Source organism: Lemur catta, chromosome 7, assembly GCF_020740605.2.
Source record: "Lemur catta isolate mLemCat1 chromosome 7, mLemCat1.pri, whole genome shotgun sequence".
NCBI lineage: Eukaryota > Metazoa > Chordata > Mammalia > Primates > Lemuridae > Lemur > Lemur catta.
In genome coordinates, this window is record NC_059134.1 from 45,954,194 (window position 1) to 45,967,257 (window position 13,064).

At 38.8% G+C, this 13,064-nt stretch overlaps 1 protein-coding gene across 1 annotated transcript in view; it reads left to right on the plus strand.

The window, feature by feature from the left end:
* The window catches only part of RAB38 (RAB38, member RAS oncogene family), a 56,175-nt gene extending 43,800 nt beyond the window's left edge, over positions 1–12,375 (plus strand). Inside the window, exon 3 of the mRNA XM_045555663.1 lies at positions 11,500–12,375. Within this exon, the coding sequence (XP_045411619.1) occupies positions 11,500–11,652 (153 nt within the window). The 3' untranslated portion in view covers positions 11,653–12,375. The remainder of the gene's footprint in view (positions 1–11,499) is intronic.
* Positions 12,376–13,064: the final 689 nt, after the last annotated feature.

A 13,064-nucleotide genomic window follows, 5' to 3' on the forward strand; every position in this document is an offset into this window, starting at 1 on the left:
ATAGGCAAAGAAACTGAGGTTCAGAGAGAGGTTATGATGACTTCCCTGAGTTACACAGCTAACAATTGGCAGAGCTGGGATAATGCTGAGTCTGTCTACTATATCTTTCCCCTTGATATTAAATAAACAGACACAAATAATAAAAATTCAAGATGCTAGAAGATTATGAAGCTAGAAAATATACCTGAATTTCATCTGAAAGTTCAAATCAGAATAAAATGAAATCCTTGTGAATCAGTTAGATGTTAGCAGCTAAATACTTCCAAATGAGTTATGTTTGTTCTGGATGGGCAGGGGATCTTTAGGGAGAGATGGAATAAGAATAACGCAAACAAAGATTGTAATGGATCTACTGATAGAATGAGGGTAAGACTAACTCAAGCAAAAAGCACGTTGAGAGAGAGGAGTCTATGTCCCAGTTCAGATGGAACCTCGCTAAGTAAGGGAAGTCAGTGGGGACGAGACAAGAGACTTACGTTGTGGCCATGTTGGTTGGCCTACAGTTTAGTGGTCTGAACTTATTCTGAGTAGGCAATGTGAACTAGCAGTTTTTTTGTGGTTTTTGTTTTTTTTTTTTTGAGCTGGAGATGAGGTATGAATGTAACTACACTTTAATTAGAGTAGTCAGGAGACAGTCTGGCAGGAATATGGAGAATGATTGCCATGGGGAGAAATTGGAGTCATGTCACGCAAGAAGAATGTATACAAGGCACAAAGTAAGGTAAAATGTGAGCACATCAGACTGTAAGCCTGATGACTAGTGCCTGATCCGTGGAAAGTGCTCAATGATTATTTGCTAAATAATTAATTGTTTCATTTAGTTACATGATATTTCAACTATTACAGGATAAGAACTTCAAATTGATATATTTCCTCTTTTTTTCCTATTACAAGTTTGTGGGATTAAAAAAAAAAAAGAACATTTTATTCCATATCAGAAGAAGAAAATTATATAGCACATGCTAAGTGCTTCCTCAGGGATTTTGCCCTGGCTAAGAATGAGTTGTTATCTTACTGTGGAATTTAGGAGTTAGACATCAGGGATTTGCTAGGGTGGGGTAGACTTAGGTTCCAGGGTTGAGGCCAATGTTCTGGTAGTTTGTATCATTGACATTCTAAATACAAAAAGGTGATTAAAAGATGAATTTCTTTATCAACACATCCATTTTTACACATAGTTCTTGTTACTATGTGTTTTCACCCAAGCTAACATTGTGATAACAACGATGGCAGAAATATTAATAGTTTCAATTATGCTGTCTAGAAAAGCAAGAGCTTCAGACTTTCTAGTAAGGAGTTAGTTGAGGGCTAGGAAAAAGGGTTGAATATAAAGAAATAACAACTAAAGGCTTGAAAGGAAATTTTTAATCTAGAATTATCCATTCAGTTCCATAAAAAGTTCTTAAGAGAGGAAGATGATATTAAAATAATCATATGTAATATATAGTCACAAAAATATAATACTATGCAACTTCTACTTTTGCCCTCAATATAACATTTCTAATTCTCATGATTCTGTCATATTGGTATTATTATCTCTATCTTATAGGTAAGGCCAAGGTATACCTTATCTTATAGGTAAGGAAATTAAATATTTTGCTTAAGTACATTTAGTTATTAAATAGCAGAAGTCACCTGAAATATTTTTTGGAACAAGATATAAAGAATTAATATTATTATTTTAAAGAGCAAAATCAGGACTACAGCCTAGGTCTGCCTGACTGCAAAGCATATTGTAGGTCAGCTCAATTTTTATAAACTGGTTCATTTCCTTCCATTTCACCTAAAAAGAATGGTGTCAAATAAAAACTGGAAAACAAAATAAGAACAGGTAGTTTGAGTTGTGAAGTAAATTTTGTTGTGAACATGTTTTCTTTTTCACTCTCTACAGAAATCACCCACATCTAAAATTATTTTCACGTTGAAACGTAAACTCATCATTCTGCTTGGGTCCTTGTTCAGTCATTCCTTCAGTCAGTCAGTCATTGATTCGACGTATCTTCTGAGTGCCTACTGTGTGGCCGCACTGTGCTGGACGCTAGGGTAGGCAGGGAAGCTCCCAGGAGCTCCCAGTGCAGTGGAGGACACACACAAGCCAGCCATTACGTATTGGCCAGTGATAAGTGCCAGAGTAGAATGGTATCTGCCTCAGACTGGGGAGTCAGAGGAGACTTCCCACAGTGGGTGATCACTGAAGAGTGATCTGAAGGAAGAAGGAGATGGGAGCTTATGTGCATTGGAGGATCTGCCATGGAATGTGTAGGTGCTTCATCGGTGTAGGTCATTTGACTCTAACAAGAGCCCTGTGAAATATAGTCAGGATTGACCTCATTTTACAGAATAAGGAGTGGAAACTCGGGCTTTTGACTTGTTCATGGTCCAATAGTAAGTGGCAAAACCAAGTTTAAAAGCTTGACCCCAAAGCTCTCTTTCCATTACACCCTTCTGCTTCTTGGGATGACGGATTTCCAGTCTCAATTTTCAGTCATGGCACCCAGAGGTGCCACAATAAAATCATTAAATTATAATAAAAATAAATTATGAAACAAATACTTTCTACTCGTAGTTACCACTCAATAGATAACACTTTAAATTGAATTGAATAAGTCTAGCAAATACTGTGGCTAACTAGTTCCTATGTATGTCAGTCTCCTCAGCTACAAAATAGGGTGAATAGTACACCCCCCTCTCAGGGTGACCTGAGGGTTAAATGAGATTACATATGTAGCATACACGGCATAGTGCCTAAGTGTTCAATAATAAGTGCTCAATAAACATCAGCAATTATTATTATTAATATTTTGTGTCTGGTGGGCCATTTATCTTCTCAGGCTGATGAATGAGAAAGTATTTTAACTGAAGGCTGCTATTCTTCATGAATAAGGTTTATTAAGTCTGGCCAAATGATAGTTTTTATGCTTATGTTTATTCTTTCTTCACTTTTCAAGACTGATTATTGGGTGCTCTAGCACTGTTTCAGTAAAAGACTCAACAGTGAGGGCAATTAAAAAACTACTCAATTGAAAACAAAATGTTTGCCTTCAGACTCCTATCTTTGAAGCTCCTATATTTTCCTTTTCTTCTCCTTGATGTCTTCTTAGAGTCCATGGCCAACATTTTGTTAGTGCCCAAGCCAGTGTCTACCTGAATCCAAAGCCCATGGTTTTGCACTATGCCATGCTGCCTCCAGGAAAGGAAGGTGTACATGGAGAGTGTGATGCAGAGAAGCCAGGTGTTAATTATGCCCTATTGTCTGAAGTTACCAGACTTTTATCTAACAGGCACTGGGAAGGACAGATCAAGCCATATTGTCACTGATTTTATCATAGGATAGAGTCACGTTGCCAGCATGGAGAAATGGCCAACAAGGAGGCAAAATCTATGAATGTTCTGATTATTAATGGTCATTAGTGGTAAGTCATACATTACATATTGGATTTGGCAAATGTATCTCGGGAAAAGTAAACTCTTAAAAACCTCAGAAACTGTGTCTGCCTCATATTAGGGTTGTAGAATCTGGTGAAGAAGAGGCAAGGATGGTGAACTCAAATTTTTTCGGGGGCCAGGACTTTAACAGAAATGAGGAAGGTGGGTGGCAAACTAGAGTATGCACATGCACTCTTTGAGACATCTAAAGTTAAAATGCGTAAATAAACGAATGAATGCATTGATTAATTAATAACAGTGTGCCAAACATAACACATTATGGACTGCATGTTCATAATTTTTGAGATTTAGAAAGAAAGCAGTGGCCAGAAAGTTAGGAGACTTGGCTCCTCATTCCCTCCGCAGACGTTCATGGAGAAAGTGGGTTAAGATCAGGGACTCTGGGCTGGGGTCTCACTCTGCCCTTTGACAGCACTGGAACTTTCAGGGGTTGTATGTGGAGTGGTTGAGCATAGGCTGGAAAACCAGGTGCTGAAAGTTTGACGCTGCCCGTGTGACCCTGGGAAAGTTATTTTACCTCTCTATACCTCAATTTTCTCACCTGGGCTTTTGTGAGGATTAACTTAGTACAGGTAAAATACTTAGCATATTACCTGGCTTATAATAAGCCATTGATAGGTTTCAGTTATTTTTGGCAATATTGTTGTTTAGAGACTTCTTATGTACTAGGCACTGTGCTTGGGTCCAGGAACACAAATGTGACAAGATATAATCCCTGTCTTCAAGGACACAGACAGCAGGCAGTGAGGATACAGCGGTGTCAGTGGAGGTGGGTACAAAGTGCCAGGGAACACTGAAGATAACATTTCACAGTACTGAGAGAAGAGATAATATTTCTAGAAACAAGGAGTTGTGCCTGCAGCAAGAGACTCGGAGTTGAGGTACATAACCTGTGTGATGCCAGGCAAGTCACTTACCCTCTCTTTGCCTTAATGTCCTGATATGTCAAAGAGAGCAGGTTGAATTAATGATGTCTAATTTCCCTTTCTCTTTAATATTTGTCAATTTTCTGGGAGCTTGGAGCCATTTCCAGGGCTGAAATGGGGTGCCAGAGGCAGCTAGGATGATGGGAGGGAGATCCCTTGGCAGATAAGGGAGGAGAGCTAGAAGGTATGAGGCCCTGGAGCTACCAAAAGGAGAGGAGAAAGTTTGAGATAGACTTTGATATCTAAAGAATAAAGGACAGGGTCTGAGTGAGGTAAGGCTATAGTGGGGGTGAGGGAAGTATTGTCAGAGGGACACGATCTTTGCAGGGGACTTTATCTGTGAACTGTCCTCTTCTCTATACCCCATTTCTGCATGTTGGCAATGTGACTCTGTCCTGTGTTAAAATCTGTGACAATATGGATTGATCTGTCCTTCTCAGAGTCTATTAGACAAAAGTCTGGTAACTTTCAGACATTAGGCCATCATTAAGACCTGGTTTCTCTTACAGCATCACACTCTCCATGGATGCCTTCCTTCCGTGGAGAGAGCATGGCAAAACCATGGGCTTTGGATTCAGGTAGACGTTGGCTTGGGCACTAACAAAATGTTGGCCATGGACCCTAAGAAGACATGAAGGAGAAGAAAAGGAAAATATGGGAGCTTTGAGGATAGGAGTTTAAAGCCAGTTTTGGACCCTACTCTCCCTGAGACCTTGTATACATCATTTAGCTTCTCTGAACTTCACTTTCTTCATCTGTAAAAGGAAGGCAGTAACTTCCACTTCAGCATGATAGTGGAGATTTAGTGAAATGCCACATTCTGAGAACAATGTCTGAGACGTAGGGCTCAGTTTGGAGGAGCCCCAATAGAAGCCGGTGACTGCAGAGAGAGGAAATGGGGGAATGATACCAGGGCAGCAGCAGGACAGAAGTGCTCAGCAGACAAAAATATAGACAGGTGTCCACTGCACTTGCACCCATGTGAGGCGTTATCTAAAGTCAACGGAAAGCTAGCAAAATGTTTGGCATGTATGTGCTCAATAAACAAGCACTGACTTCTCAGAGAAAGGATTTCTAAACCCCTGTTCCATTTTTTACAGTGGTGGTATTGTCCAGAAGGCCATCTGCTCTCATTAAAATTTCACAGGGCTGAGGAATTTAGTGCCCTAACCTTGGAGCCTCGGGTACACTTGGTGTTTTGTTTGAAGTTGATGTGTTTGGAAAGATTACGGAAGTATGAAATCTTTGTCAGCGTCTAACTAGGCAGATGTGAAAGTTTTCTGCTAGGATTTTTTTTTCTCTCTGGGAGTGGGGGTCAAAGATTAAATAATTTGCCACCAGACAGATGTTCTGAAAAGCTAATTAAAAAACTGACAAGTACCCAGGCCTTCTGATGGTTAGATTTATATGCCATCCTCCACCGAAAGATCAGAATCACCACCGCTTAGGATCATTGTATTAAATTATATTTCCATAAAGTTCACAACTGGAATAAAAAGGACAGTGTCTTTAAAGACATTGTTAATTATATGAGTATGTCTCAAAATTGACTGCACGTTTTAAATGAGTGGGGAAGCTTTTAAAAAATGCCCATGCTGGGGGCCCATGTCAGACCAATTAGATTAATTGTCTGGAAGGAGGGCCCTGGTAACTTTTTTTTTTTTTTTTTTTGACTCTTCAAGTGATATGAATATACAGCCAGGATTGAGAACTATTGATTTATATATAAAACTGTTTTTATCCTGGGAGACACTGTAATATAATGTATGGGAGCAGGATGGGCACTTCAATTGGGACAGTCTTGGTTGAAATGACAAATTGGCCAAGATCATGTTCTGTTCTGAGTAAGTTACTAAACCTTGTTGTTTCTAGCTTCCTTACCTTTCACATGTGGCTATTATCTCCTAATAGATTTTTGTGAGGATTGGATGTGAACATTATTTCATAAATGAAGTACCTGCTTAACTCGGGTAGTTACTACCATTTGTTTTTAGCAAAATGCTTTGTTAGGAATTCTGAGTCTGTTTCTCAGGCTTGCTTATCGACATAAATGAAAAGATCCTGAGCAGTGGCACAAAGATGAGCACACAGCTACCTGAAGCCGTCAGCAAAGTAGACCATCTTGGCGTACTGCAGACATGCAAATAAATCACAGTCAGATCTGCTCCAGCTGTATGTGTCTTGGAAGTTATGATATATATATATATATTTCCTTTCTAGCAAAAGATGCTCCTGAGGATATTGTAACTACTCTCTATAATAAATGCAAATAGAAACTTCCAGGTAGTATTTTACACTTAAGCCAGCAGCTCTGTTTCTATACAATCACCCAGAAAATACGGGCTTGGCTGTGTCTCCTTAAATTCCAAGTAGCTCCAACAATCATATTGCAATCTAACTGCCCAAAGGATCTGAACCTGTAGCTCTATCAGGCAGGGTCTGGTTATCCATGCTGGCCTTGGGACAAAAGGGGAGAGGGAGGCTTGTTATGTATTGTTGTTCCTTCTTCTAGTCCAGCCCCTTTGGGTGTGACTTGAGTGGTCTATAGAAAGACAGAAAGACCAGATATGTTGGGAAGTGTGCCAACAATATAGATCAGACTTGCCTAAGGTCCTGATTGCAGCCTCCTACCCTTTTTACCCTGGAACCAAGTGCCCCGTCCATTCTGTTCCTTTATTTATTTTGAGAAACATTTTGGGGAAGCTGAGATAAGGGTCTGGCTTCAAGCTTGTGCTTAAAACACTACTTGCCTTGCCTTTTTGTAATAAACATGTAGTAAATATTATTATTTATTCTTCTCCCTAAGCTCACACCTGGCCCTACTCCTTACTAGTGTATGACTTGGGGCCAGCCACTTTCTCTTACTCAATCTTAGTTTCCTTAGCTGCAAAAAGAAGAAACACAATACACACATTATTGTGTTCTTCTGATGATTAATCGCAATATGAGGAGAATATATAGATAACATTTATTGAATGTATACTTTATGCGCTTCACTGTTCTAAGTATTTCACATGTTTTAAGAATTAACATGTACTAATTTACAATCACTTTGAGGTAAATTTTTAATCCCCCTTTTAAAGATAAGAAAACTGAGGCACAGAGTTGTTAAGGTCACTTTCCCAAAGGTCACACAGCCAGAAAGTGGGGGAACTGAGCCAAGGGTTTGGCTCTGGGCCTGTGCTCTAAACACTGTACCCCTTACCTTTTTATAGTATGCGTGTGATAAATATGATGGTCAATGATAGCATTTGTTCTTCCTTTATCTTAAAATTTCTAATCTGAAACAGGTATGCCATGGCAACCAGCATCTTGGTGCACATGGTATGTGGTCGCTAAATATTTACTGACAGATTAGTTGTTGAAACAGAGCCCTAAGGATCTGTATAGTCCTGTCTAGTAATGGATGTTTACAGTATTGTGCTTATTGACACTTCACCTGTGTAAAACCCTCAGCGACTCTACTTGGCCAACTTAGCAGTCAAGATTCTGCAGTGATCCGGCCCCAGATGTCCTTTGCAATCTTTTTATGCTTTTGCTGTTTATACAAACCTTGCTAGTGTAGGCTCAGTCAGGAATGGGACTTATTTTATCATCTTTATCTTTTTATGCCTAGTACTTAGTGGGAATCTAAACAATATGAATTGGATGAATGAATGTGGCTCAGTCAGCATGAGCTGCTGCTGTGTTCGTATACGCAGTCTAAAAGCTGACCCCACCACCCCTTGGCTCTGCCTATGTCCTCTGTCTGGAGCCCCGTCCTCTGTGGTCTCACGTGCTAGTCCTAGCACCAACTGGCCTTCACGTGGTGTGTTAAACTTCACAAACAATTTCACTGCATCGTCTTATCTTTTACTATAATGCTCCTGATAGGCTGCCACTAAGTAGCCTTAGATTTTAGCTCTTTTCTCATAATGATGATGGGTTTTCATTGATTTTACTACATTAGCACCTAACACTCCTTATTAGTAGATTTTGTCAATTTGCACATTAATGGAAGAAAACCCTATTTAACTGGCGTGTTAAAATATGAGCGGAGGTTTAAAACATATTACTGGCAAATCTAATGTACATTGTAGGTGCCCTTTTTAATGTTCAAAACTTGTTTTTCCTTTCATATAAGCATGTTTTTATTATAACATATGAAAGAGAAAGGAACTAAAGTTCATTTAGCACCTACTGGGTCTAAATAAATTTCCACAGAGGTTGTACTAATTTGTAGTCTCACCAACAGTATATAAGTGTTCTTTTCTCTCTGCATCCACACCAGCATTTATTGTTTTTGGACTTTTAATAAAGACCATTCTGACTGGGGTAAAGTGATATATCTCATTATGGTTTTAATTTGCGTTTCCCTGATAATTAGTGATGTTGAACATTTTTTTCATGTTTATTGGCCATTTGTCTATCTTCTTTTGAAAAGCTTCTGTTCATGTCTTTTGCCTACTTTTTAATAAGTTTGTTTGATTTTTTTCTTGCTAATTTTCTTGAGTTCTTTGTAGATTCTGGTTATTTGTCCTTTATTGGATGTATAGCTTGTGAATATTTTCTAACATTCTGTAGGTTGTCTATTTGCTCTGTTGATTACTTCCTTGGCTGTGTAGAAGTTTTTTTTTCTAATTTAATCAAGTACCATTTATTTATTTTTGTTGTTTCTGTGATTTCCATTGGGGTCTTCATCATAAATTCTTTGCCTAGGCCAATATCTAGAAAAATTTTTCCAAGATTAACCTCTCTACATTTTTCTTATCTGCAAATACATATGGCAATATCTCATATTTGATATTTGGGGTAGGATTTTTTTGCCTCCTTCCCCATCTGACAAGCAATAGCCAAATGAGAAGCAAAGTATTGTCTTATTAACTGCTGGCAAATACCTTAAAACCATCCAAATATAGGGCTTCCTTAATGAGATACGGGCCCATGAGTCCAAGGCCTGGAAGGCTAAATGAGGCTGCCCATCCCCACCTTCCTTAACGGGAGACAGTAGAGGACCATGGAATAGGCTTCTACTCAGTCATACAAGCAAGTGGATGGACTCGACAGGAAAATATTGATTGCAGTCTCTCTCCCAAAGAGCCAGGCCCTGCCTAGATCAGATGATTGCCTGGGAACAAGTAGTTCAAGTGGGCATGATGCTAGGAAGAAGAAGAGTGGCAGAAGGCATGCCAAGTATGGCCATGACTTTAAGGCACAGTAACCTGCCCAACAGGGCACAGGACAGAAGGATTGCTGTTCTCTATGGACTGGCTTCTGTGGAGTAAGGCAGATACTTAAGCCAAAGGAAGAAATGCCACCTCAACCCTTACTTCAATAATAACAACAAAATCCATATGAACAAAAACTAATCTTTATTGTATAGGGTTTTAAAGATTATATATATAAAGTCCCTAGCAAATTCACCTTATGAAAGTACCAATGTCCACTACACTCTGTCAAGAGAAGCAAATTTTTATTAGGTAAGTGTTATAATCAAGACCATTTTATAGCTGAGGAAAGGGAGGCATAAAGACATGAATACTGGTCTAGTATAAAAACCAATAACAACAATAACATAACAAACAAGCAAAAAAGCAACCACACCTTTACTTGGTGTTTTGGATTTAGAAACCCTCAGAAGCACTTTCATTAAGACTTTATAGAGGGGAGATAAATAATCAGGCTATTGTCTAGAATTCCAGTTACCTTAAGCTTTCAAAGTTGGTGAACTCAGGGTCAGGCTTGAAGAATGGGTGTATGCTAATCAATAATTATAGCTAACGTCATTAGCTATGGATGCCTTTTGGAAGCTATCACTACCTCTTAAATTTTCCATGTAATTTGACTTCATGCAATGATCTCAAAATACATCCACAACTTTGACATACATACAAAAATTAGGGATAAGTAGTTCTGTCTCAGATTGGACAACAAAGTCCTATAGTAAAACAATTTGACAAGAAAGTCCTGGTCTCTTTACATTAAATATAAGGAAGCATGTCAGAAAAGTTCTACAAATTTTGATTAAAAACAATAAAACTTTACTGGAGTTCTTCAACTTTATCACTTCTTACCTGAGCAAAGGTATTTTTATTTTAGTACATTGGCAGTATTCTGTTTTTCTTGGTTTTCTGAAAACAGAAAAAAAGGGCAATTTAACCTAGTAATTAAATAAATATTTTAGATTCAAATATTTGCTCCTGATTTTCTCCAACTTAAAGTTTGTTTCATTCTTAACGCTAGGCTTATTTTTCTGATTTTACTTTTTTATGTAAAGAGTTATATCCACCTGGATTGTCTAGGTGATATGACAGTAATAAATAACCCCAAATCTCAGTGGCTTTAAAACAACAAGGTCAAAATTCTCACTCATGCTACACATATCATCATGAGCTGATTGGGATAATTTGTCTCTACCTGATTCTCACTCATAGACCTACTCCAAGAGAATTTCCATCTCTGTGCTTCTTCAGTTGCAGAAACAAAGAGAAAAAACATAAGGAATTGAGCTCCGGCTCTTATTGCTTCTATATGAAAGTGACATACATCACTTGTCCTCACATTTCATTGGCCAACAAAAGTCATGTGCCCATGCCTAACTTCAAAGAGTCCAGAAAGGCACACTGCCCCCCGTATTTGACTAGAGGGTAGAGAGTCAGAACTATTAGTGAAACCACTATTTGTGAAACTATTTGTGAAACCACTGAATCCCACAAAAGGTGTGTTATTATTCCTATTACATATCAAGGTTGCGAAAGTATTCTGTGGCAGAGGGTAATTTTTATAAGTCTAAGACTGAAGACTTATGTTTCTTCCACAATATTATGCTATAGTGTAAGAATATGTGAGAATAAGAAAATTACTCTCTAGTTTAAATTTACCCTACTAAATGATGACATCAAACACTATTTCTCCTATTTGACAAAATGAAATAAATATTTTTACTTTTGCCAGGGACTAGAAGTACCGTTCTTTGAAGGAATAAATGAGAGGGAAAGGAATAGGAAGAGAATGCATGGACAGTATATACGAAGGGCTATTTAAGTGAATTGACAAAAATACTGCCCTTCATCACAAACGGGTCTCTGCTCCAGTGTTATTTTAGAGTACTGAATAAGAAAAGCTATTTTATTTTTTTCCCCCTTAGGAAAACATAAACATCGATGAAGCCTCCAGATGCCTGGTGAAACACATACTTGCAAACGAGTGCGACCTAATAGAGTCTATCGAGCCGGACATCGTGAAGCCCCATCTCACATCCTCCAAGGTTGTCAGCTGCTCCAGCTGTGCCAAATCCTAGGAGGCTCCTTTGCTGGTATATGATAGGAATAATCGCATCATCCCATGAATTGTGCCTCAATTTTTACCATTTTGGGTAAACATCAGGATAGAGAAACGTGGCAAGCCAAAGACCTATGCCTGTATCTTTTCTATAAGAGAGAAAAAAAGCATTTGTTCTTTTTATGTTTTCCCAACCATCAACAGTGTTTACAAACTTTTTAAATATTGAGTCTGTTACAAAATCCTGTTGTATGGCTGACCAAAATTCTGCAGGGCCAGAATCAGCCCTGTAATTTGTTTCTTTAAATCAGCAAAGGGCTCAGGTCTTAGAAGGGGGAGAAGAGCAAACTAGCTGTCAAGTTAAGCATTGGCTTTCGCCTTGCCCTGGCGTGTTTGTCCAATCTGCGATACATTCTCTGATGGTCTGACAGGCCTATTAAGTAGATGTCATATTTTCTCCAGAGATGACCTCCATTCTCAGCAAACCTAAGAGTTGGCTCTGATTTAGCTCTTCAGAGTCACGTACGTAGGCTTCTTATACTTTTGTTGCCTTCATTGTCACTTGCCGTGCCCTGGATGTTGGTTTAACTGAAAACTGTATGAAAAGACCTGTCCCCTGTATGTGCCTTTCTGTTAGCTTTCTCTGACTCAAGCTGTGGGACTCTTCTGTACGTGTAATATATATTATATATATTTTCTCAAGTGAACAATAAAAGATTAAAAGATGGTGTTTCCCTACTTATGAAATTGCTGTAAGTTTCTTACTCTTGTGAACGTGTTTGACAGTGTAACCATGATTCTCCAGATCCATTTCCAAAATTTTATTGCAGAAAGGAGATGAGAAATGTGCACATAAAGGGACCGCTGGACACTATTAAAACTGGGATGAATCTATTTCATCTACATCTACTGTTCATATTGACAATTAGGCCAGAGACTCAGCAATGTATATACATTTTTTGGTTAATCAGAGGAATATGTCCTCACATATTCTGATCAAGAAAGGTGCCAGATCAATTAACATAAAAAGAAACAACCCAAACATGCCTGGTGTTGACTTGATTTACACGGTGGCTGCCGTGCTGATACGTACGGGTAGCTACTATTTTTTTAACATCATTATTTTTCATTGATATTCATAACATACTCACAAGAGGCTTATCTTTTGTAACAGATGGTTTTTGGTGTCGTACCCATGTTCTCTTGACATTCACTGTTTCCATGGTACCGACCACAGGGCTTCCTATTGGGGGTGTTTGTGACCCGTTCCCTGAAGGTATTCTCTGGCCTCCGGAGCAGCTGGTATGAGGCAGGCAGGCCAGACATGCCAGGAGGTTAATGTTTCTAGGAGCAGCTCTCCACCACTGATAGCAGGCATCAGGGGATAAATACCCCAGGTTCCTTGTTCCTCAAGAAGGACAGTTCCAGGGC